This window comes from Camelus dromedarius, chromosome 26 (genome assembly GCF_036321535.1).
Source record: "Camelus dromedarius isolate mCamDro1 chromosome 26, mCamDro1.pat, whole genome shotgun sequence".
NCBI classification, from domain to species: Eukaryota; Metazoa; Chordata; class Mammalia; order Artiodactyla; family Camelidae; genus Camelus; species Camelus dromedarius.
In genome coordinates, this window is record NC_087461.1 from 14,045,070 (window position 1) to 14,072,224 (window position 27,155).

Genomic DNA, 27,155 nt, shown 5'->3' on the forward strand with positions numbered 1-27,155 from the left:
AACAAAATTTTATTAGAAGTCAGCTGCAACCATTCACAAAACTTAACTGATTTACATTATTCTGACACTGAATTTGACCTGAAGGATCATGACAATAAATCCAAGTTTCTCAGCTTACTGTATGTGAGGAGTATTGTAAGCAGCAGAGGGACAAATTCATCAGCTAAATATTCACCATTTGTGTTCAGACCTACCAGTCCATAAGATGTAAGAGAAAGAACAATATTTTTCATGACCTTTTGATATTTGCACCATTTGGCCAATTTAGATGGCTTTTATAATTTTACAAGCTACAAACAAGTTGTATGCATATATGTTTGTTCATGTAACTTTTATATTTCTGTTCATATATGGAAACTTAATAGTTACATGCATGCATATCATGACCATGTCTACATAACATGAAATATATGGATAAGAAATTCTAAAGTCAGTCAAACAGCCAAATAGTTTGTTCAAACTAATTTCTCAGAAACATCTGACAGCTTAGCACCAGGATCTATTTTCATGTGGATATTTTATATAGACCAGGCTTTATTTTCCAGAAAGAGTTCAAATAACTAAAAGCAAGTTCCTACAACCAAGTTAAATATTTCTTACTTTTTATAACATATGGAAACTTTTTTTATAGCTCTAACAAACTGGGCCATGTCCCAAACCCTAGGCTTCTCCCTCCTTATGGTTTAACAAACCAATTCTTTCCTTGTCATGCTGGAGAGCTAACTGTGGTTCAGGCATAATCTGAATTTTCCAGGCACGGCCAAGATGTGGATGGAAGACCAGTTAGTAGTCAATATTTTAGAAATTCTGCAGCAAGTCTTCATCCAATTCCTGAATTTCTCTCTCTCTTCAAGTGTATTTTAGACAGTGATTAGTAATCAAACATTTCAATCTGGCAAATGTCTTTTGAACTCAGAGCAAGGCACACTGCTAGAAACTGGGGCTACCTAGGTGAATAAAAAAATTCCTTGCCCTCAAGGGGGCTCTTATTTTAGCAGGTGATTCAGAGGAGTAGGTAACTGACTAAATTGTGAATCAGTGCAGTAACAGACTTAAGCCAATTCCTGCAAGCACAGAGGAAGGGGAAATTCACTCTGATCTGTGGCATTAAGAAATGCTTCACAGCGGGAATAAACAAGCAGACATCCCGGGTCCCTTGGGATAGTCCCAGTTTATGCTGTTTTCCAGGCATGATTATTAGTTATTAGCACTACACTTTCACTCTCAAAGGGTTCTTTGGACAATAAATTATATGATCGCACTAGTAACCGAACGCACGTAAGATGTTGACACAGAGCAGAAGGAGGGTTAGAAGTTCAGATGGACCAAACAGCAGGACAAAAGGCATGGAGGAATAAATCCTATGGGATGTTAAGGCAAAAACTGTGCTGAAAATCTTTCTCTTGAAGAGGGCGCCCCTACCCCCTTTTCTATCGCTGTTTGAATGGAAATGGGAGTTTAAGAATTGTCATGAACCTGCTATTTGCATATTTAACTTATTCTTCTTTCTAGGACTGTCTGTTCTGCAACACAGATTTTTCCTATCTTTATCCCTCACATTTTTCCACTTTCATTTGATTAGATAATTTTCTTTCTGGCAAAGTATTCCATTCACATCACAGAGGAAGAAAGCGAAATTAAAAACCAATTCATACATTCCATTATCTGCCTTCTGACCAGTTAACACTGAATGAGAGCAAACACTGTGCTCCAAGTTTGCCCTTGCACTTTCCAAGAAACAAATGTTTAAAGAGAAAACATCCAAAATTAAAAAGACATTATTTCTGTCCTCATAACTATTCAAGGGGGAAAGGATGGAACATGATACAATAATAAAGAAAATCTTAACTAACTTGCATTGCTTTAGAACAATAGATTTACATGATTACTTTATGAGTGATAAAGTCAACCTCTGATTGGAATATTTCCCCTAGGTACTTTTTTTTAACAGAAAGGTTCTAAATCTAGAACAAAGCAACAAGACTATCACTCTGTATAAATATATGAAAAATGATACAGCCAGCAACTGAGCAAGTCCAACCGACACTGAGAAGGCTCTTGCCACATATGTAGACTTGACCTCCATGACTTGCTAATCCCCAAATGCTTTTGTCTTAGCTGGTTAGGATCCTTCAAAGACCTGAAACCACAGATTCTACGTATAAGTGTACATATACTGAGAGTGTTTAGCATATGCAGTCCACAGTGGGGTGAAGAGATGGGGAAGGGCCAGGAACCATCGAAGGAAAGATGATGCAGGCACAGGGTGGATCCAGCTCTCTCCTCTGCCCTCTTGCCACACCTGCTTCTTTCTGGAGCTGCTTCAGAGCTGCTCCTTCCAGACAGGAATACAAGTCCCTCTCTAGGCAAGCTCTTTGCTCCTTTCTCAGTCCAGTTAAGTAGCAAGGTTTCCCATAGCTTGAACCTAGCATTCAACACTTCTTCATGAGCAGATGATATTGAGATCTACTGACCTTCAGAGAGGGCTTTTAAAACTTGACATTATCCAAAATGTCAGCAAACTTAGACGGAACATTTATATTAGACACAGTTATCTAGTTACTCTGGTTTTACTGGCTTCCTAAGAATATAATATAACAATAAACCCATTTGATGAAATAACCAATTTTTTCCCCCTCTCCTCCCGGGGCCCTCACTTTCCCTGATCTCAACTCTAATGCTAATCTTCTAACTGATCTAGCTGCCTCTAGTCTCTTCCCACTTCAGCCCATTTCTGGGTTGTTCCCCAAATGATCTTTCTAATATGGGACTTGACAATGCCCCTATTTAAAGCATTTCTGATAGCTCTCAGAACTAAAGGATAAAACTGTAGTTAACCTGCATGCAAGGCTGTGCACAGTTACCTTTCTCACCTTACCTCTTCCCTTTCATACCTGACGGCTCTGCAGAATTTCAGCCTGGTGAACGTGCCTGACTCTGAGACCCTGAGACCGAGTCACACCCTCCTGTATAATACCATAGCAGTGACTGGATGCTCCTAGGGGCCCGAGTATTACTGGAGCTCTTGTTCATCTGAAGATCATCATCACTGCTTAGCAGACTGCCTGGTATGTTGCCTGAGTAAATTTAAAAAGGTGGCTGAATTAGTTCCCATTTGACTAGCACGTTCTTAAATCAAAACCACTAGTCCTAACAGGTTTTATTGGCTCCAAATGATTACCTGCATGTTTGAGGCCACTTTTGGCTAATCACACATTCCTAGTGATAGGCAACATGAGGATATGTGTGCATAAGTGTGTGCATAAGTGTATCAAAGCCAAAGATACATGGGATTGTGCCTAAAGTTGGTTATGTGAAATAAATCCAACTTTTGATAGATGAACACACAAATCACTTTCATATAAATATATTTTATTGCAGAGAAGTTATAAGTATTTACATGCTGCAACACGTCACAACATAAATTTACCAAATATTTTATGGTGGGATGCTGTAGGTTTCAGATAATAGTTTCAGAAGAACCACAGATTGCGTGAGGAGACTGATAGCTTTATTGACTCTACAACTCTCGGTCGCTAAGGGCTAGAAGTCAAAAGGCAGTGTTTGTTCAGTCCTACCTGTCATCACTCGCATGCAGAAACCTAGGAAGCAAACACAAGAGAACTGTCGAGTTTCAAATCCATGTTGCCACCAAAGTTTACAATGGGTTGGGTTATAATTCATGTCGTAAAGCATTTAATTCTTGCATAAAATATACAGTTCTATTAAGATTGGTATAAATCTACTTATTTATAAACCCTGGGTTAAAAACGAGGACAGGATACAGCCGCACATGCAGTGAGAAGGACAACCTAGCAAATGTTTGTGAACTAACATGTTTCTTCACTTTCTTATGGTTATCAATCTGGGAAAATAACCTCAAGGACTGTAGATTTACACTTGTCTTGGTGATAAGTAATGGCAATGAACTCCAGGAAAGACCCTAGGTGCTTTCACTGATTTATGCTGGTGGAGGAAACTCTAGGGACTGGACTTAGGCATAATCTGACCAGCCTTCTTTAGGCCTCGTCTCAAACAGGGTCATCCTAAAGTGCAATACAAAACTCATCGATGCCTGACTGCTTATTTCTCAAAAAGTCAATAAAGTGCTAACAGATCTCGGACAGAAATGAAACAAGTAGGTGGGTCTGGACACTCCAAACCAAATTCACAACTCCATGCCTGAAAGTTGTGTTCCAAGGTCACCAAGTAGATAGGCTTTGATTGAAAAGGAAGGGGAGAGGAAGTAAGTGAAGAAAACACAAACAAATAGGGGGTCTGTATCTCTCCAAACCTGCCCCACCATCCTGAGTAATGCACGAAGCAAGCAAACGGGTGAGGAAGATTTATGCACAGCTTTGCAAAATGGTGCAATGCGTGTTTACTCCTGATTCCAAATCATTGAGAAAATTCTGATGACGATTAAGGAGAATTTCTGGTTTTCATCTTCCACTGAGAGTAATATTCCCTAAGAACAGCCCTGTATCCACCTTCTGATCCCTCTTCTCATTTTTTTCTCCTCCCAGCACGTTCTCCTTGCTGCTCAAGAAACGAAAAACAGTGCCTTAGGCTGTGGATGCCCTGGCCAAACAAGCTGTTGATACTTCAGTGTTTAGCATGAGAGAAAGGGAAGTCTGCGTTCTATTTTTAAGAGATTCATCTTAAAATAAAATGAGACTCAGCTTTGGAATGGAATCTCTTTGCATGCTCCCATCAGTAGGAGTGAATCAGCAGCTTAGGATTCCCATGCCAGGTGATCAGTGTGGAATACAATATATTTTTTAAAATACATTTTGGGGGGCTGTTTCATTTTGCAAATAAACCATACATTTGAAATTGTGAGCTAGGTGGCTCACAAAGGCCATCTGCAGGACTTGTAAGTTTTCTGGTGTTGGAAAAATGGACCATGTTATAGGCTTTGAGTAAATCAGGTTATAAACCTCTTTGGGATTTGAGCCCAGCAAGTTCTACCCCTGCCTGAAGCAAAGAATAAGAGTTTATGAGAATAAGTAGTTTAAGGTAATTTAAAATAGTATATATTCAGTATGCATAATAAAAATACATCCATACAGTGATCTTGATGCTATAATAATAATTTTTCTCTTTAAAAATATAATCCCCTTGAAAGTGCTAACAGGAGCTTCCTTTCTGTTTTTGTTTCAAAGGCAAACTACCTGGCTCTGCAGTACTGTAATTCTCGTGTTATTCCTGGAGTCTTCCCTTTCCAAAGGTAATAATAATGCACAGTATATTTTTCTCACTCTTTCAGCTTCTTCCTTTCTTATGAAATGCTGCTAAGTATGAAATACTGAAAGAATTAAAAGGGACAATTAATTGGAATGAAGGCGTTATCGACGTCTGACTCTGAACAAACAATAGATAAGTTGTCCTTAACTTATTGAGATATATGACTAAGTAGGACCACTTGATCTCCAGTCCTAATAAAGCCTCTGAGTCCTAACAGGAAGTGCAAAACAGGAAACTCAATTTGTATAAAAAAACCTTGATTGAGACAGTGTAACAAACCATGATGTGAAATAATAGAGTCAAATTTAAAGTCACAATATATCAACCACAGCCCAAACTGAAAGGTTTTTATCATAACAGTGATGGCTTCCTGAGCCAGAGAAAGCTTACTGTACTTCAAGGATCAACTACAGTCGACAGACAGCAGGTATTCTGTAAGTTGCAATAACAATTGAGTAGCTGCAGATTGCATAAATGTGTTGTGTCACATAATATCAAAGTTATTTGCAAAAATTATACAATCTGGAATGCTTGAATATGAGACACAACAAGGTACTGAAACATACATTTATAAGAAAATGAGAGCAATCATTAATATAAAAGATATTTTTGGATGCATTAAGTTAGCAGTGATATCAAGGTTAAATAGGTAAATAAGTTCTTTTTAGTCGACTACTTAGAATTTCGGTCATATACGTTGATATCTTCTTCTTTGCAAAATCTTAGACCTCTCTGTGTCTTCTGGTTTGCCTTGCTTGGGATCTTCAAAGTCCCAAGAGTAAGTATTGATCAGGGGCAGACATTGAGGGGTACTTTCCCAAAACATGCTCAAGGGTAAAGATTTTCCTAGGATGGCCTGGGGAAAGGCTTCCTTGGCCAGTCTCACTTCTCCATTCTGACAGCGCTCTGGCCTGAGGTCTCCCTCCACCCCTGCCTTTCCATTTCCCTCAACTGATCAATACTCCTTGGGAACTTCTGATCCTCATATCTTCTGTCTTAACACTGAATCCACCACTTCTTCCTTCTCCTTTTCTTTCTGGGCATGCTACACTTTAAAAGTATCCCAGATCTCTTATTTCCGGGGCCCCACTATCTTATTTGCACTTAAAGCAGAAGAGGCCGGGAAAGCTACACTTCTTTCAGCATTTGGTTGATCTGGGGTCTCAAACTCCCAAGGGCACACCTCAGCTCGTGACGTTAAAGGTTGCTGGAAGTTGTTACTTGGGTTATAGGAGTCAGGCACGTTTCGCTCAGAGGGAGATGTCTTTTTCTCCTGGTCTCCTATTTGGCTGAGACTTTCATTCTTCACTTTAGATGCTACAACTTTGGGAGGAAGCTCTTCAGACCACCCAGCACACACATTGGCTGCGTGACGCTGGCCCCTGTTCTCATCTTTCGCTCTTCCCGGGGGAACCTGAGTCTTGGGAATCAAATACTTCTCATCTTCAAAAAGGTACTGACCTTGGCTCTCCCAAGGGCACACCTCAGCCTTGTCTAGGCTCTTCTGATTGGATGGCTGACACAGTTCAGCTGCCTTAGGCTTGGGATGAGATTTCTCCTTTAAGGAAAAAGTTGGGTTTTTCTCCATTTCAGAAGCTGCAATAGATACGTGCTTTTGAACTTTTGAATCTGAAGGCACAGGACCAGGGGTCAGGTCGTAAATCTCCCAAGGGCACACCTCCCCTATGTCAAAGTCGTCCTTCCTCTGGGTAGTGCCTGGGCTCAGCTCAGAATTGGCAGTGGAGGGGTTGGCCCTTTGTTGCTTCATAATCCCAGATTTCTGAGGTTTTCTCGGCTCCTCTGAATGACTGGAGTTGGTGGGGGCAGGATCTTTAGTCTCTGCATTATCTGAATTTGAGTATTTTCTGTTTGTCTCTTTCTCTCTTGGCTTCTGGGACTTAGCCCGTTCCTCCACGCCTGATGTTTGGGTTTTCCCAGCTAATCCGAGAGTCTTCTCCTTGGCACTTGCTATGACACTGAGGGACTTCTGTAGCATGGATGTTCGTGGGTGCCCCGGCTTCTTCTCCGAGCTGAGGTTGTGGGCACTTGCCGACTTACACACCAAAGGCACAGACTCTGTGGACACAGCCTCGCTGTTTTCTCTCAGTGTCTGTGTTGGTTTTTTCCCCGGCAGAGACTCCAGCGTGGAGTTTTCTGTCGCCTCCTCTTCTTGGCTCTCGGTTGGCAAGCTCGTGGACACCTCCGGCTGCTCCCGCACGTGGTCATATGTACTGTGGGATTTCTTTAAGGAGAAGACTCGGTTTTTCAGGGACTCCTCCTTGGGCTTCCCAGTGTTACCCGAAGACTCCTGTGGGTTCTTCCTGCCCAGGGCTGTGCTCTTGGCCGTGCTGTGGTCCACAGCATCCTTGTCCTCTTTGGAACACTGCCTGCTGACCGTCTCCGGGATCTCAGTGATGCGCCTCATGATTGAACGGCCTAAGCCCTTCTTGGAGCACCGCTTTTTCTGGAGGTGGGGGTTATTTGTGATCATCTTCTTCCTTTTATAGATTTCCAACTGCGCATAGAGTTTCTTCAGCTCGTCCTGCCGGAAACAAGAGTAAATTCAGAGAGGTGTGGAATTTAGCATTTCAGCTGGATTATATCACTGAATGTCATGTGAAGTCAATACACTGAGTTCTTTAGGGAACTGCCCTCTACAGCTCTTCCTGACATCTCTGCCCATCAACTTCTCCCTCACTCTGATGTTCTGATTCCCCTGTATCTTGTTTCATACATAGTTTGAACTTTAAGTCACGAACCCATACATTCTACACTTGCTCCATGGAACAAGCACTTAGAACTTGTGAGTTGTGTGGACCAGGCTGAGGCTGGGCCATAACAAGGCACAGCCTGTTGTCTCCTGATGGACCAGACCCCTGGACAATATCGGAAGCATCATGTAGCCATTGACAGAATTACACCTAATGTTAGATTAGGTTTAGGGTATGACAGATCATCAAATTCTAAAAGCATCTGCTCCCTCCAAATGCTGACAGAGCGTCACAGATTATTTTAAAGAATCCCCACTCTCTTCTCACAGATCTATCTTACTGTCCCATCAGCAAGATGCCATAAACTGTATTATGGGGCTTGTCCCACCATTATGGCTGCCAGTAAGTCAGCTGAGACTATCAAGACTGCCTTGTGCATTCTAACCTATACTCTGATTGTATGTTTTAGAATTGGCTTAACTCTGCATTTGATGCCTTCAATTCTGACACCAACCCACATTCTCTGTCTCTCACACAAAGAAGCACACACATGGGCACTCATAGACACCAATCCACACATGCGTGCCTGTGTGATTGGGCCTAACTTGAAATGGAGAAGAAAAAAATACTGCTATTACCCGAATGTCCTCTGGATCCAGGCTGTGCTCACTCCAGGCTGAATTGATACTGCTGTTCAGGTAGGACCCAGACCGGCCCATGTCCAGCTCATCCTCATACGCTTCTGTAGCAATGTCATCACGCGGGTTATTGCTTGAATGTGAAAACTGCAACAGATATGCAATATGAGCCGTGGATATTAGCCCACTGTAAGACATGGCATAATAATTTTCTAAAGATTCTAATGTTACATCATGTCTATAGCTTGGACAAATTCATTCACTGAACCCTTTACAAAAGAGTTGCTGCTCTATTTGTGATCTTCTTTCCATGTCACATGCTAGAGCGCTTAGTGAGGCAGTATTAGCACTTGGTTCCCTCTTTTAAAATTTTTTTTAAACTTTTTTTTTTGGAGGGGGAGGTCATTGGTTTTACTTATTTATTTTTAGAGAAGCTACTGGGGATTGAACCCAGGACCATGTGTACACTAAGCATGCACTCTACCACTTGAGCTACACCCTCCCCCACTTGGTTCCCTCTTTGACTCCTTTTTTCATCCTCATCTTTCTTCCCAGGCTCCCTGTGTCCACTTATATCACTCCTCTTTAATGATATTTTGCAATTCCGAAAATGAAAAAAAGCAGAAGAATCCAAAGAAATGTGCTTGAGAGTGCTCTTAGTAAACTGGACTCTAAGAGCAGCAATTTAGACCCCTTGGCAGCTGAATGGGAATGTGTTTTTGAACAGTGGGGTCTACCTGGTATTTCTCATTTCACGTCACACAAAGGAGGCTGTATTTCATCTATGGGCACAACTGGCCCTGATCACAGGAATGTGACTTCCAGTCTACCACACAGAGCTTCTTCAAAAATACTACTTTCAAAACTCAGTGGACAGGAGATTTTAATTCCAGTCTCAACTATGGTCAATGAGATGTTAACCAGGTCATAGAACCTCTCTGGAGCACAGTTACCTCTCTATTTGAAGAGCTTGGGCTGGGTGGTATTCAAGTCTAAAATTCAAAGAGTCACTGAAATTACAGATCTTTTCCCCCTAATTATTCTCAAGCTCCTCCTGCATCATATTTTGATATATTTTAATTATCTTCATGCCATCTTTTGATATTTTTTCAGGGTCTCTCACTATCTCTTCTTCCAGGGAGAAGGGAGGGATGTGAATTGGCTAAGTGGTGGGAAGCAGGGAAAATCAAAAGCATCCTTTACATGACATAGAAACCACGTGACTGTCCTGTGAAAATGGAGAGAACGGCTTAGAGAACATGGATTCTCTTCTCCTAGCTTGTCACCAAGGTGAAATATTCCTTAAAAAGAAAAAAAAAAAAAAAAAAAGAACAGATTGCCCTTTGATACAGAGACACAGAAATATTTTAATGTCAACTGTTGTTAAAATGTCCAGCTAGGCAGGTGAACATAAACAGGAGAGAACATGTGAAGTGGCAGTTCTCTACTTAAGTAAAAAAAAAAAAAGTTTGTAGTTGGGACTGGCTGAGAAACCACAGACCCTGATGAACTTGCCCCTCATTCTTCTACTTACGTCTCGGGGAGCCACATGTGCAGTAAAGTTGAGGCCATTGAGACGGATGAAAAAGAGTCTTCGGCCTCCAAAATCTCCTGTGCTACTAGTTAAACTGGCTGTGGTTATCTATAAAATGGAATTCTTTTTCTTGAGCAAAGTCTTAGCGATGACCATGAGTTTAAGAAACAAGTTATTTGTCAAATATTGTCTATTTCCTGCTTTATTATTTTTCCTTAATGCTTATCTCTATCTAAAATACTACTTTAAATATTTGTTTTGTTAATCTTTCCTGCTTCCTCTTCTTTTCTTCCAGAATATAAGTACCACGAGAGCACGGATTTACGTCTGTTTATTACTCTTATTCCAGGATATGGAACAGTGGTTAGCAAAGCTCCTAAATGTTTTCAATTATTTATTTACTGAGAGATAATTCACATACCATAAAATCCCCAGATTTAAACCATACAAATCAGTGTTAGTACACTCACAAGCCTGCAGAGTCATCACCACTATCTAATTCCAGAATATTTTTGTCATTCCAGAGAGAAAGCCTGAACCTGTAGAACTGTCATTCCCCTTCCCCCTCCCCCTTCCCCAGCCCACGGCACCCACTGACCCACTTTCTGTCTCCTTACAGCTGCCTATTCAGGACATTTCATATAAATAAAATATAATGTGTGGCCTTTCTTATCTGGCTTCCTTCACTTGGCTAATGTTCCCAAGGTATGTACGAGGTGCAGCATGTATCAGTGCTTCACCCCTTTTACTGATGACTAACAGTTCATTTTGTGAGTCTATCCCACTGCATTTATCAGTTGATGGACATTTGGGTTGTTTCCACTATTTGGCTGTTATAGATAATGCTGCTGTGAACATTCATGTACAACTTTCTGTATGTTTTCAGTTCCCTTTGGAGCTCAATAGCAATGTATTGAATGAATAAACAGTCTGAGTGTACACCCATCTAATGAAAGTGTAATCATATCATGTAAAGTATAAAAATGATTGCGATAAATTGCAGGAACAGACTAATCCATGGAAATTATGGCTATTTGGTGTAATTCAAGTAAGGAAGAAATAAGAATTTTGCTGTTTACAATTGTTTGGCCATTTCAATCAGGCTGAATTTCAATGTTTTGGTTAATTGTGAGAGTTGAGGTAAAGAAAGCAAAGCCTAGAGGGAAAGAAAGAAATCGCAATTCTGGTTTCATCCGTGCTCATGTTATAGTGCACGGCACTGATGAAGATATATGATGCTCTAATGTTTTGTTTTCCTACATGTAAAACAGGAAAACAATGATAGTTTGTATAGTATGTTTTTTCCCAAAACTCTGATTTTTTAATTTTATTTCAAGCAGCCTCACTGTTATCATGTCATAGATGAGGAAACTGAAACCCAGAAAGATGGAAAGTCTTGGCTGATGTTATACTATACAGCTATATATTATATGTGTATGTGTGTGTGTGTGTGTGTATCATACAGTTAATTTGGGATGGAGTATGAGTTCAGAATCCTTGTATTCTGGGTCCTGCCCCATTTCTCTCCACTTCATAATGCTGCCTAGATAAGCCTTTGTCAAAATCTATCATTGTTAAGAAAGACTCTCTTTACACAATATTAAAATTATTTCTGTTTATATAAAATTTTTCTGAATGTTTAAAACACAATACTTCCCTGAATATGAATCCAGAGAAGAGGTTTCTTAGAATAGGATAATTCTCTTTAAAAATGATCTTGATGTTATAGCTACGATAAAAGCCACTGTGAACCTCTAATAATTAAAACATAAATAGATATCAAAACATTTGGAAAAAGAGTAAGACAGATGATGGATTTTGTACAAATTAAGGCAATTAAAATTATGTGAGATGTTTAATAAATTCTCAAAAGAAAAGAGACGCCTAGTTTCCTGAGGAGGAAGTTTTAAAAACACTGTCAAGCAAATCTCTCCACCTTCCCTTGCCTATATTGCCAGATATTTTTAAAAGAAGAAACAGTTCCATGCTCATTTAAAAGACAACTGCCTTGCAAGAGAAAAGTAATGCTGGAGGAATACCTTTGGAATCAAAAGCAACCCAATGGTGACTGTCACAGTCAAATGAGTATGTGCAAAATACAGCATCAACATCCAATCAGACTGAAGTCTTGAGGCAAGAACAAATCTGAAATGAGAATTCACCACATTAGAACCCAACAAGATCTCCACTTAAAACACGAGGCTACTTGGAAACGCTTCTCCTCAATGTGTTAGAAAAAAGCAAGCAAGCAAGCAAGAACTCAGACTGCTGTTTCTACGACATATATTTTCATCACAGAAGAATAAGGGTCTAAGTAACCCTAATTAGATGCATAAGAATATGAACTCTTTATTGTTTATTTCTTTAAATTATCAAAAGTAAGAAAGATAACATATATATAAATAATGTGCTAAACATTTCCTCGGATTATTATTTTGTAGGCAAGTTGAATGTGCAAAGCAAAAGCAGTAGACCACACATCAATTCCAAAGAAGAGTAGGTTAAAAACTGGTTGTTTCAGGCAAATTTGGGTTATAAGACACATCCACATCATTCTTGATCATAATATTCTTCATTTAAAAATATTAATTAGAATTAAGGAAAAAAATGGGTAAATACCTGTCTTAGTGAATGACCCCAGAGGTTTAAATGATAAACAGTGTAATGGATAAAATGAATATACTAATAATCAGTTTATAAACTGCCCCCTTTATTTTTTTTTATTAGTTTTAAAATGAAAATATAGTTGATGTACAAAGTACATCTCTTAAAATAAAAATTTTTCTTTTTATAAAGTGTCAAATTATTTTAAAATCATTTAAAATGTAATTTTTAAAATCTCATCTTACTGAGGAATTTATGGAGTTGTATTCCAGGACAGCCCTGCAGGAAACATGACTAGGAAGAAAATCCATGATTGTTCTCTGTTCTGGTCATTTTGGAGTATTTTCACAAATCATCAAGTGCATGTGCAAACTAAAACTCATGTTTTAAGGACTCATCCTTATGCAGAAACCAGGTGTGGCTTTTATTAAGGTCATTTTGCAATCATACCCTTCTTTTAATGTTTTCTCATCCACTGTTTATCCATGAAAGCTGAATATGAGACTTTAGAGCTTTTGGAATTAGAGAATTGGCATTTTGTTTCAACGGTAAACATCATCAAATTTGAAAACCTAACATCCTAAGAAAAGCTTATGATATAATCATGAAAGAAACATGTATGAATCTAAAAATAGAGGAGACAAATTTTATTTCTGCTTTATACCATACTCATGACAAATTTATGAAGTAAATTTATACTATTCACATTTAAAACAAAATTTCCATCAAATGTATTTCTTCCTCATTTTTACCTCCATCCTCTCCCCACCCCCCAAAAAAGCAAGCTGAAATGGAAGCTCATGAGTTATCAACATGGAGAGAGTTCTCCTGTGTCATAAACAACTTAGACTTATACGCAGAAGTGTAGAATGGTCATAACAGTTCACGGACAACTAAAAGGGATTTTCTGGATTAACATCTTTTCCAGCTCCTTTGTGAGAAAAGTAGCTTCACTGAATATGATTGAATCTTCACTTTGTTCAGGGATGGGATACTTTTGACATCGCCTGTGCTGGGTAAGGTAAGATTTTTTTTAAGCACTGCACTAGAAGCATCTTACTTAGTAACAAGTTACAGTCTCTGAGGCACAGTACTGAAGCACAGAAGCAATACAAAATGTGCCCTGGAAAATAATACAGTCCTAATCTGCCGAGGCCACTGCCAGTACTGGAGGAGACAGTTTCATCAAAGGAGATGGATTTACAGTCTAAAAGCATCCTCATGCGCTGGGAATTCCTATCTCAAATGCCAAGAGAAGTAAACTTGACACTAGCTTGACAATATCTCAAAAAAAAGAATAGTTACATATTTGAATTAACATAGGAAATCTAAAAAATTTTGAAGTATACAGACATCAGTTGTTCTTAATCAGCTTTAATTATTGCCAGGTTTTTTTAGGCTACAGTTCTGATTAGAAAAACCTTAAGAAAAATTGAGTTTTGTAGTAGTATTAAAGCTTCAATTTTTTAAAAGAGTATTTCAACTTAAAGAATAGATCTAAAAGTCAGGAGCATAAAAATATTTGAAAATTGAGGTTAAGAATAAAGGCAAATTTTTTAAAAGTCTTGCACTCTTCCAGAAGTTTGCTTTATGCTTAGCACTAAAAATAAGTAAAGGATTAGATCAGACTGAGTAAAATGCCTTCTCATTATTTACCCTTCTAGACTTAATCCTTTTAGGTTATTTCTGTTCAGTCTGACAATTTGGTAAAAAAGAAAGTAAGTCTGTACATAATATGTAGTCATAGTTTTAAATTTATATATATGTATGTATAAATACATATACATACATATATGTACACATTTTATATTTTAAGCAGACAAGAACATATATACCTATTTATACAGAATATCTTTGCTGATGTTGGATGCCTTATTTAATATTATTTCATTCTAGGAAAAAGTTATCAAGATGAATCCAGTTGATTTAAATTATTAGGTTATTGCTAATTATCTTTGAACTTTATTAATAATGGAACCACAGCATATATGAATTTAGTCCACGTGTAAAGAAGAAATTGTGCTTCCTTAATTTCTTTAATTATCACTGTTTATTACTTGCTCCTGGCTCATGCCCCTAAAATCAGTGTTTTGTAGATTTATTTTGTTAAACTGTAATTCCATTGTTGGTCCCTTATGGCCATAAAAATTAAATTTCCAAGAGAGAGGAGCTATGATTCTTTGAAGCCAATATGATACCATCTAATCAATTCTGGTCTATGTAGAAAAGTCAGCTTTGGAACTTGAAATGTATAGCTTCCCATTCAGGTTTGTGGAGGCTTGCCTAAGAGAATAGCAGAAGCTGCCAAGCCTGGTCACTGTGCTGCCATTGGAAGTCCTCCTTGTTCAAAACTGAAAGGGGTCCACAGAGTTGTCTGGAAGAAAATTGATCTTGTGAGATCAAATTGATCATGCATTGTCTACTCAACACCAAACCTACTAGGTTCAAGATCAACAATTCAATCAGAGCTTTTGTCTACACAAACCCAGCTCACAGTTTATACGATTTTTCTGGCTGGATGGGTGGGTTGTTTGGGATTTTGTAGGAAAAATCTAAGTAGAGTAAGAAAGCTCATTTTTTTTTTTTTTTGCTCACATTTAATTCTTACTTTGTTTTTTTAATGCTGCACAACACAATGTTTATTTCATTTGTTTCATTTATTTATTTTATTTCTTTATTTCTGTTTGCTGCTGTTATTTTATTTACTTAAAGAGAGAGGGAACGTTTATGGCCTTTTCTGCTTTTTCTTTTTCTGTAGGCCGCCTTAAGCTTTCTAAAATTCGAATATTTAAGCAAGCTGAAGGGCACAGGGGGTTCCGCAAGATCACTGTGGGGAAAGGCAAGGTGGCTTTGTTAGTCATGCCCTACGGTGGGTGATGAACTGCGTGTACAATTACGTTTTACTTTTAATTGTGCTTAAGGCCTTAATTGAATTTGGAGGTTCCCTTCTTAGAGCAGCTCGTACTGACGGAGGTGCACGCGCTGGATGACGTCACGGCAGTCGCTGAACACCCGCAGCAGCCGACGGTGCGTGGCCCGGCAGGCCTGCTTGTCCTCCTGCAGCTGCTTCTCCAGCTTTCTGCTGGCCTCGCGCTGCGCCTTCTCCTCCCTGCGCTGGTCCTCGGTCTTACTGTTTCCGAGGCGGCCCAGGGAGGCGGCGGCGGCGGCGGGGCCGTGCGCAGGCGGCCTCGCGAGGGCCTCGAGTGCCGGGGCAGCGGCGGGCGGGCCGGAGGCGGGCTCGGCTCCTCGGGGAGGAGCGCGCGGTGCGGACTACGGGCCGCGCGGGGAGGGTGGTGTCGCTCTGACCGAGGGGAGCCCGCGGCTCCCGGCCCCTCGAGCCGACGCTGAGGGGTCTGACGGCCGCCGCCGGTCGAGGCTGACCGGAGCAGGAGCTGCGGGAGCTGCTGCCGCCGCTGCTAGCCGCCGCCCGCCGCCGCCGCTCTTATTGCCTCGGCCCCGGCCCCGCCGCCGCCCCGACCCAAAACCTTCGCTGCGGGCGCGGGGAGGCGGCGGCGGCGGCGAGGGGGGGTGGGGGGTGGGAGGAGGAGGAGGGGAGGGGGACGGGAGGAGGAGGAGAAGGAGGAGCCGCGGCCGGGGGGGGAGGCGCCGCCCCCCGCCCCCCACCCGGCTACCCGGGAAGGTGAAAGCTCTTTTCAACTAGTATGTAACAGACTTCCTATCGCTTTGGCTCAATGTTAGAACAGTATTTTCTGAAGTGTGGCCACTGTTACTACTTGTCAGTTGAGGGTTGGGGGGAGTCCATGGTCAATAAAATTTGGAAAATGCTGATTAAACAAAGTTAAAAAGGTAACCTTACAGCAGAACTTCTTGGTGTGCTCGTTTGCACTGTGACATTCCTAGGAGGAGCTACCAAATGCAGTGCGTCATAAATACACATGTGTATAAAAACCTCTAAAAGTGATTTACTAATATGTTCACAGCACATTGGGTAGTTGGATTAGGAAGTTTATTTTTTCTTTATCATTTTATGATTTTCCTGAAATAACCATGTATTGCTTTATTATTACAATTTTTTTTTTAGTTCATTAAAAAAAAATCATTTACCTTGCCTACTTCTAAAAGGACCTGGGCCAGGTGAGAGTTGAAAATCCATTGAAAAAAAGCATATCAAATGATGGAAACAGAACAGAGTAAATCTTAAGGTTGAAAAGATATAGATCAATCATGGCAACTGCTTTGAACAGATTTAATTTCTCAGGCAATTAATCTGGTTCTAAGAAACACAGCAGTTAATTATAGGGCAAAAGTCAGAAACTCTGCATTCTGACAGTAGAAGACATTTAAACTCATCTGTGATAAGCCTTTCTGCATGCTTATAACTTTTTAGTTGCTTTGTTAATGTAACATTTAACTTATATATGGTTCTAGATAAGCATGTTTGTTAGATCTTGAAACATGTGTTTGATATTCTGAAAACAAACAACAAAAATGCAGCTCGTCTTGGGAGATGGGTTGGGAGAAATGTAAAGGCTGTCGAGCTCTGGCACCAGGACCAAGTGCCCCCTGGTGCTGACTGCGCTTTCCACCCAGGACACCCCTTCCCAGGTCCTTGAACTCCAGTCTGAGTGGAGCCATGAAGCATTCTTCTCTTTGCTTATGTATAACTTTGTATTTTGCATCTCATCTTTACTCCCGCCCCTACTCTTTGTCTCTCTTCTCTCTGTCTGTCTCTTTCTTGGACAAGACGAAGGAAGGAGGCAAATTCCCTTGATTCCGGGCCCTCTCTGATGGAATTTCTAGGGTTGTCAGATCATAAATACCTCTTTCTCTTATTTAAGAGCTTTAAAAATGTAGATTATGCCTAAGGCCCAAGTTCTCTGGCATCATCTATTCCTAGGAAGTGTAAGATATCATTTTATTATTGACTAAAGTGAGAGGTGAGAAACATCCTGCAAAACCTCCACAGATCCACAGCTTTTCGCCCTATTATTTATCTCCATCTTTCCACGGAGGGCCAAGACAAATATTCAGAATTTTTAATTTAACACATTCTTAAGTGTGTCCTAACTTTTAATATATATCGAACAATTACATGCCCTCCTTCTGTTGCCTTTCAAACTATAAGATTCCTTTTTTTTTTGTTCTCACTGAGGTTTTTATTTCATTTTCAAATATCAATCAGGTGAAAATTCTCAGAAGATAAGTCATAAGGATTTCATTTTGTTCACTTACCATAAGCTACATTCTTCCTCCTTTGTACTCACTGACTATGAAGAGGGCCAGGCCATGCATTCTCACCACAGAAAGTCACTGCTACAGTGTAAGGATGACAAAACCCACTGCACACAAAAATCTAGTCACCAACTTGGAGCGGTTTTGTTGGTCTTTTGGTTTTGCATTCAAAAGAATCCACACACATAAGTTATCTGAGTGTTAAGATTTTGAAAGTACAAACCAGCATAATAAACATGAATGAAAACATAGACAATTTATCTGTATCTATTTTATCATGTATGCATGTGTTGCCTTGTATCTTCAGAACAAAAAGTACTGTGAATTATAACACCCAATAACATGCCCCTAAGGGGCTGAACGTAACACAGTAACGCTCAGTTAACCTTCAAAATAAATGAAGGCAATAAACAACTCATCAGAAGGATCTAAGAAGAGCAGAGTTTTTCTTTTTCTTTTTAAAAGCGATATTCATTTGCCATTTTTGTAACAAAGAAATGAGTCAATTTATAAAATACTATCCTTCCTATATTTTTTCATGAGGCATCTTATCCAATTTTGCTATTTAAATTAAACTGCAGCACACCTGAAAAAATCAAAACAGTTATTTACTGGTTCTGTAGATCACTTGCCTAATTGTATGGAATATAGCGGAGATAATGAGCTCATTGTGGACTGCAACGGCCATGTAGCGTGGCTCGTGAAATGCTGATGGGACGGTCCGCACTGCATAGCAGAGATAAACGCCCCACAGGAGGAATAAAAATTCAGCTGTGAGAAGAACAAAAAAAAAAAAAAACAAAACCAAACAATTTTCCATTAGTTTTCCAGGTGAAGGAGAAAGCAAAGTTTAAATTCTGTAGCAGGCATTTTGTGCTTATGATAGAAACACATGGCGAGAAATGCATACAAAATGTCACTCACGTATGACTACATATGACATATATTTAACTTTTTATTCAGTGCATAGAGGATTTTTCACAGGTATATTTTGGCTTTTTACATTAAAATTTTTTTTAAAATAGTGTTTGGTATCTCAGGGTTTTTTTGTTTTTTGGGTTTTTTTTTTTGCTAATACCTGGCTTTTTCCTAAAACAATTGTAAAATAATTAACCACATCCCTAACCCAAGTTTAAGATGTTCATAGAGCATTTGGGTCACAATAAAGTCATCAAGGCAACAAAAGGCTGATAATGTGTTTACATGCAGCTTCTAGAAATTTAAGTCCTTACTTCACTGAGCCTGGTTCAATGCATAAAGACATTTGTTGTCAGAAATGTGAGAAAATAGGTTGCTAAACATTCAGTGGCATATTTTATCAATGAATTTTATCAATGTCTTCACATGGCAGACATCATGTGTTTTGTGGGTGAATGCTAAGGGCTTAGTAAAATTCCCAGTCACCTTGTTTGCTTGCTCAGGCCAGAAGAGACAAGCAGAGAATAGCAAAGACAGGGCTTCAGAGTCACACTAGCCCTGTTTGGGAATTCTGGCTGGATTCCTAATTAACTTTGCATAATCTGAGGCACTTTAACCTTTCTGGTCACAGTTTCCTCATCTGGAAAATGAGAATAATAAAAGTATATATTTCATGGGATTATTTGCTAATGAAATCAAGTAATGGATATAAAGCACTTAACAGTTTCTGACATAGTAGATGTTAGAAAAATAAATAGAGATGTTAAAAATTAGTTCTTATTGTTAAACATCTCCTTTGACTTTCTTTTTCCCCAAACTGAACATTGTTATTTTAACTCATTCTGACCAGTAACTGTTATCATCCATTTTATCTGTCTTAGTGACATAACCTCATTGGAGATATCTAATTGACAAAAAGAAAGCTCTAATTTGGAGAACATATTACATCAAATGCATTACCTGTTTATAAACTGAAACACTGATTTCCAGTCCCATATGCCCAGGTGTTTCACCTGCCAAAGTTTCAGCCTATTTCTATCAGTATTTAAACAATAAGTAGTGCCCCAATCATTGAAAATCCCTCAAGTAAACACATCTGTCAAGAGTTATTCTAAAACCCTGCTGTGTTCAGAAGCCAAGGGAAAAATGCACCTCACTCAAAGTTCTCCATGAGATCAGAGGGGAGGTCCTGATTTCTGTCCACGGTGTTACTACTAACTCCTCACTCAGGTTTGAAATCTCAGAGCCACCTTTCATTGACACATTTCTACTTTTGAGTTAGTTTCCCTAAGCATCATTTCTCTCAATGCTCACAATTACAATCCTGGCCTAAGCCCCTACCTGTTTACTCCTTATCTATTACAGTTATTTTTCAACTGCCCCAGGTAAACCAGGCTTCACCCTGCATTAATTCATTCATAAGTGACAAGTTCATTTTTCTGAAACTCCACTTTGATCTTATCAGGATTTGTCCGAGTCTCTGCTACTCCCTTGGGGTTAGCTGATTCATGTTTCCACTGGAAGATCCACTCATGTCCCCTTAGGACCCTCGAATAATTCCTGCTCCCAAAGGAAGCCTACATGGGTTCCTGCCAGGGCAGGCGTGTTTCAAGTTTCAAGACTTAGATGACTGTCTTGCAAGAAAGTTTCAAGACTTTCTTGCCACCTAGAGTTCCCATTAGCTGCCCCACTGCTTGGCCTTAATCTTTTGTGCTTGTGTATTTCTTAGACCCTGACTTCTTGTCTAGTCTCTGACCCTCAGGTTAGTGTTTCGTGAAGTACTGCGTGCGTCTTCATTCAGAAATCTTCAGCAGTTCACTGTAGTCTTACAAATGCTTGGCCTGGCATTCCTAGCCCTCTATGACTTCATGTTACATATTCAATATGATCTCCTAACACTCCCTGACATGAACTCTGCACTGACTCAGGAAGACTCATTGTCCACTGAACACCCCAAAGATTCTTCTTGTGTCTGAGTCTTTGTTCATGCTATTTCTCACACAAGAAATCTCTTATCCACAATTCCAAGTCTTAACCAATTTTCAATGTCCAATTCAGGTTTTCACCTCCTTTGTTGGGCTATCTGAGGTGTTTCTAATCTACAGTGAAGTTTCCTTCCTCTAATTTCTTATAGTTTTTGGCTACCTATACTACACAATGCAGAGAATAATGCCACACAATATATAATTGGGAGAAAACTGTTCATGGGGTCTTGTTAGTCACTCCTCTCCTTAGCCCCAACTAGACATGACCTCCTTCAGAGCAAGAACTGAGTCAAAATTCTACCTCTGCCCACACAGATGACAGCAACAGTACTGAGCACACATAGATAAGATTTAATAAATATTTGTTGAACTGAATGAATGTAAATTGTACCAGTTTCATGTTATGAGAGATGCAGACTTTCAGTTCCTTTACTGCTCCATCTAACATCTACATACACGATCCATCTATAGACATGATCTAAAGGTCATATTGGCATTATCATTAATGGTGGTCACTGCTACTTACTGATGGACCATTGAGTGTGTCATACTGTGCTCGGCACTCAAGCATGGTCTATGAAAAATATTATTAAACAAACACTAACACAAAAAATATACTATAATTGAAGGGTTCACATGTAGATGAGTTATAAAAACACAATCTTCTCCCGCTTACTGCAGCGTTTTTATACAATGTTATAACTGAAGATTTTTTTTAAAAGGAAAGTTATCAGGTTAAATAGTGTGCTACAATGGAGAATTATATTTAAAAACATAAGACAAAATAAGATTCCTCCTAATAGCTAAGCTGTACATTAAAATCATTTCATTAGCGATATCAAACAATATGCTTTAGCTGGAAAACAATTTATTATTCAAAGTACCAATTAAACTAACTGTGATATATAAAAGTTGTGCTTAGGGAAAAAAATCAGTTTCATATAATTAACTACAGACTAACATGGCAATTAGTAAAGAAAATATGCAGATGTTACCAAATTTTGCAGTGTTATTACGTGGGAGTCAAAATATATGTTGTGCTTCTGCTTTAGAAAATAATTTCTGGTGTTAAATGATTTTTGATGGGAGGCATGGGTATAGTTAAAAAGGGAATTGCATTTATATTTAACAATTCAAAAAGGGCTTTCAGAAAACTGAGGTATTCTATTTTTAATCTATTAGAAATAACAGTGTAAAAGTTAACTGCCATAGCCTTTAAAAAATTAATATGCCGTAATGAAAGTAATTTCAAGTTATCCTTCCAAAGGGCTGGGTCAAGCAAAGAAGTGAAAGTTGCTATCAGCTCTTTGACACTAAAGATGCCCCAGCTCTGAGAACACCTACAAGGTCTGAGAGAGACAAAACTTCAAAGCACATATGTCTCTCAAGCTGTGGGATCTACCCTGCTGTGCCGTGTTGCAAGGCTATTTTGTATTAATAACATATTGTGCTTCTTAGCCGGTTAAAAAATTATTTCTACATGACAAAAAATAAATTTCATTTTCCAAATGTTTCTTTTAATGTCCTCCTCTATTTTTTCTCTAAATCTTATCCACTTAGAAAATTTGTGGTCAAAGTAAACCTATTCTGTTTTCCTTTTAATAATGTGGGCATCACAGAAATTCTCGCTAAGTATTAAGTCAAGTAGTTCCAATAGTGCCTGCAAATACTTCAAACTCCAGCATGCCAGGGCTTGGCTGGCAGACAGAAGCCTTCATACTCTGGAGGTTTATTTGTCTTTGCTTTTGTTAAAATAAAGACAGTTATGAGACTTACAAAGATAAGGACAATGAGAATGATACTTCTGATAGAATTTCAAAGCTAGAAGTGACTTCAGGTGACCACTTCAGGGTACATTTTTGAGTGTGTGTGTGGCTGTGTATGGGGTTGGTTGGTGAGTTATTCTGCTTGTCATGAAGTCAGTTTATTCACCTGCAAAGCTTGGAGGAGAAGGGAGATTTCACAGCCAGGACAATGGGGCCAAAACTCTGTTCTCAGCTCCCGGGAGCAGCGAGCCACAGGGATGTGCCTGTGGAGAAGCTGGCTCTCCCCACGCTGACTCACCATGTTGGCAGCAGAACGGGGGCTGGATCCAGGCCTCCTGGTTCCTGACCAGTGTTCCCTAAATTACATCTTTTGGCTGAGGTTTTCTTTTGCTCTGTTATTAACAGAGGCCTAGACAAAATCCTTGGACATATTTTTATACTACTGAAGAAAATAAACATTTTCCCAAGCAACAGTTGTTTGTATTTTAAGCAACTAATATGCCAATTAGAATTAGCCAGTGGTGGTTAAAAGAGTTCTACTCAAAAGTGCTTTCTGCCCCTCAGTTCGTCTGACTTGGGAGCTAACATCCTTCAAATATGCGAGGCAGTGAGCTGAATGCATTTTGTACATTAGCTACAGTTATGAAGGTTTTATTGGAGAATTTGTGACTCCTTTAAAAAGGCTGGGGCAGAATTCTGAGTGCTGAAATGTCGTTTGGGGCAGAGCCACTGTGTGGAATGCTAAGGATTGCTGCTCTGAATCACGCAGAGTATTCAGGCCACGCAGGCCACATGGCGGCCTGTTTTCTCCCCATCTCTGGGGGAGCTCCCTCAGGCAGAAAGGCTGTGGATACCTTTGCATGTTGGTGTTCCTTTACTGCTTCCTTTCACACGTCCCTAGAACTGAGATCAAGTTTTTCACCAACTCCACTGCCTCTTAACTGGGGAAGTTAGAGGAAGTATATTTTTCTTTCCCTCTCGTATACACATTTATGCTTTTTAAAGTTTGATATGGGGTGATGGAAATGTAGTAACCCCAGATTCGTCCAAGCTGATAAGTGAACATTAAAGGACATAAATGTAAGAAGAGACGGAAGAGAAGGACAGAATAAGATTAGGGACCATGCAGGGTGGAGGTCAGGGCAGCAGGCTTTGTCTTCAGTAACGTTCCTTCCATTCCTTTCTCTATTTACATGTGTGTTGTTTGGGGTAGGAGTTGGAATTGGGGTTATTTGTTACCACTTTAAAAACATATTTTAAAATTTCAATCCTTTATCAAAGACTGACAGCACTGACATTGCCTTTGCTTGGGCGACAACACATGTACATTTTGAAGGACTAGCTTGAGTGGTTTTAGAATGACTGGTAGTGGGAGGGTTATATTTTTATTTATTTATATTCTACCTCTGTGGAAAAATATCTTACTTCTTTGAGTGCAATGATTTGTATGATGCTAAAGGACAAAGAAAGAATAAATTTATTTTATTCCTTAATTTTATACATATAGTGCCATTTTCTCTCTTAGAAGTTAAAGAAACTTTAACTTCCATGTTCAATTTACAGCTTATAACATCTATGAGACAATTTTGCTGAGTGATGCTTGGCCCAGGACATTGGTGACCACTGAGTGAAGGATTTGTGCGATCATTACCAAACTTCTGTTATTCTGTTGGCCAAATTGTCTCCCCCTTATATCCAGAATTTTGACTACTTTGGGGAATGGGGCCCAGGGAGCTGAACCAGGAAACCTCACAAACCTTTCCACTCCTATAATCAGTGCCAGGCTCTGCTCGCCACAATTACTGCAGAAATCAGGATGGGATAGGGGTGTAAGAACGTGCTGGAACTTGCAGTCCATATGGATTCGCAGCTTGTTTTAAAACTATGATAGTCCTTTTAATACCAGAGAAAGAGCTGCCAAAATCTTTTGACAACTGGCCAAATACAGGAAACCCTACATCATGTAAACAACAGGGGTCCTTGAGCAGAGAAAGAAAAGCAGGGACATCTAGGATGATAAGTGGTCACACATTTTGGGGTGACAAGTGCACACATTTTGAGGTGGACAAAGAAAGGTGGGAAAAGGCAGGACTCTCCAGTGTCTGAATGAAACCTTTTGCCTATTATGCCCTCATTTCAATAAAATTAGCCTTGCAGATTAGAAGTACCCATCATGCACTGACTCCATGACACTTCTGATCCAGATTAAGGACAAAAGTCCCTTCTCCCCTAGGGAAGGTGGAGTTGGGATGAAAATAGAGGATACAACTCCAAACCCATCCCTACACAAGGAATATTCTGCCCATTCATTTTTACACTCTGTGTAACCAGCTTGCTGAAGAAACACAGGGCAGATGCCCACCTGACCCTGTCCACTCGCCCCTTGAGAGAGGACTATCCATCCTTCAATAAATTCTCACTTTACTTTCTTAACGTCCCTCTCTCATTTCTGAATCTTTTCTGTGGCAAGACGAGAACCTAGTCACTGGCAACAGAAGTCTAATCTATTTTCCCCAATACTCATTAAAGGGGCTTTTATCACATTTCACCTGTCACAATATAGCCTAATTTTTTGGGGGGTGATTAAGAATTTAAATCCTTAGAAACAATGGCTATTTTAGAATTTCTTTAAGTAAGACTGATTGTATTCTTCTCAGTTCCTTCTAAACACTGGCATATGGCTAATTAAATCACTGAACACACTATCTGCTTTTTTGTGTTTAAAATATGACACCAGGAAAGAGGTGAACATAGAAGGACATGTCAATGAGGAAGAGAAAAGATTATATTTTCTGTAGTGAAAACAGCCCATGTGAAATTCATGGAAATGAATGAGTGCTTTTGAACTATGAGGTAATCAATGTTGGAATCCTCTGAAAGCAACCAAATATTAGGATTTTTTTTTTTTTAATTTGGGAATTTTAAATTCCCAAATGGTATGTGAACCCAAGCTTATCATACCTGTTCAATCACTGCTTAGATTTTTCTCTATGTCTTTTTCTGAAACAAAGGATTTCAAGCTCTAAGGGGTTTCCAGAACCATGAGATACTTCATATATTGGTGGACTTTTCACAACCGTGAAGAGATGGGGAAGATCTTAATTTATATAGCAGTCTTTGTCAGGGAACAGTTATTAGATCATATAAATACAGTTGAGAAGAGTTAGGTCATATCAGCAATACAGAAAGATAACAGACAATAATAGAAGATAAACAGAGCCTGAATAGAGCTTTTAGTATATATTTTTGTGCTAGGCTAAAGAAGGCAGCGAAATAGCTTTATTCTCAATCATGTCCATTTTTAACCACATTAGATTATCACCACCTAACTTCTGGAAGAAACCAAGGACAGATTTCAGTGCTTGCCTAGTTTTGAACTAAAGTTTGACACAGAGATTTAGTCCTGCAATGGAAGTTCTACACGTCCTTGCCATTACCATCTATTGGTCACATTTTTGCAGCCTTGTTGCTGTTTCTTGTAGGCAAGGCAAGAATCTGCCCTCTTCTTCTAACTTACCCTGGTCACTGGTACTGCTTTAGTATCTTCAGTCTACATTCTGAATATGTAGTCAGAAACTAACTGCTAACCAATTAAATATACTAAAGAGTGACCTCCATTGCATCATCACTTCTGCTATTGAATTTATGTATTCCAAACTTGGAAGCTGTATATTGGAGGACCTTGCCAGCAAGCTCTAAATCTAGGTATAAAGATGTGGTCTTCCCGACTGACATTATAAGAATAATTCAGACATGAGAAGTCAGTTCCACTCATTTGTCAGTTTTTACCAATCAGGAAATTCATAGGGTAATGAAGTTTTAAATTTTAACCATGATAAATTTTATTGCTATTGTGAAAAATCCTGAACACGAACAACTGACCACCAATTTACCAATTAGGGTACAGAGATTAAGAAAAAAAATCTGATAATCTTACTACTAACATTTTTCAGAATGAGTATGACTTGGGATATTTATTTGCTTTCACCATCAATTTAGCAGAATGGTTCCCAATCCCAACTCCTTTATTCTTTACATAACCCCAGTAGGACGGTGACATTAAAAAAAAAGTTTTTATCAAAAGCAAATCAACTTTATTCTACTTCAATATTTGTAAATGTACTATGCAATATTTTAAAAATTATAATTCTGATGTGCCATGCCAAATTTGTACCAAGGTCTTATTTTGACTGTTGGATGAGTCAGAGGTAGAATTTCCTAAAAGGGCTGGGTACTGCCATTTTAGTTTATATAATTTTCCCAAAAACATTTCCCCAAATTTGAACATACACTTTTACCATTCAAATTAATTTGGGGACAATTGTGTAACTGCTGGATTTTTAGCTTTAGCGTGTTTCCTCACACTGGTCTAACGCTGACCATACAGAACAGTACAAGGTAAAGGCAGCTGGGCTCATTCTTTCTTCTTTCAGCAAATGCTTATCAGGAGCCCACACCTGACAAATACATTGCTAGGTGCCAGGGATGTGGTGTGAAAGACCCAGGCAGTGTTGCTGAGGAGCACGTAGCTTCTAGGTTAGGAGAGGAAAGGCAGTGAG

At 39.3% G+C, this 27,155-nt stretch overlaps 1 protein-coding gene across 1 annotated transcript in view; it reads right to left on the reverse strand.

Moving 5' to 3' along the window:
* Positions 1 to 3,354: 3,354 nt before the first annotated feature.
* The window catches only part of GPR158 (G protein-coupled receptor 158), a 304,244-nt gene continuing 280,443 nt past the window's right edge, over positions 3,355 to 27,155 (reverse strand). Inside the window, exons 8-11 of the mRNA XM_064479408.1 lie at positions 18,560 to 18,698; positions 12,170 to 12,275; positions 8,597 to 8,743; positions 3,355 to 7,789 (exon numbers count right to left, since the gene is read on the reverse strand). Coding sequence (XP_064335478.1) covers positions 6,320 to 7,789; positions 8,597 to 8,743; positions 12,170 to 12,275; positions 18,560 to 18,698 — 1,862 coding nt within the window. The 3' untranslated portion in view covers positions 3,355 to 6,319. The remainder of the gene's footprint in view (positions 7,790 to 8,596; positions 8,744 to 12,169; positions 12,276 to 18,559; positions 18,699 to 27,155) is intronic.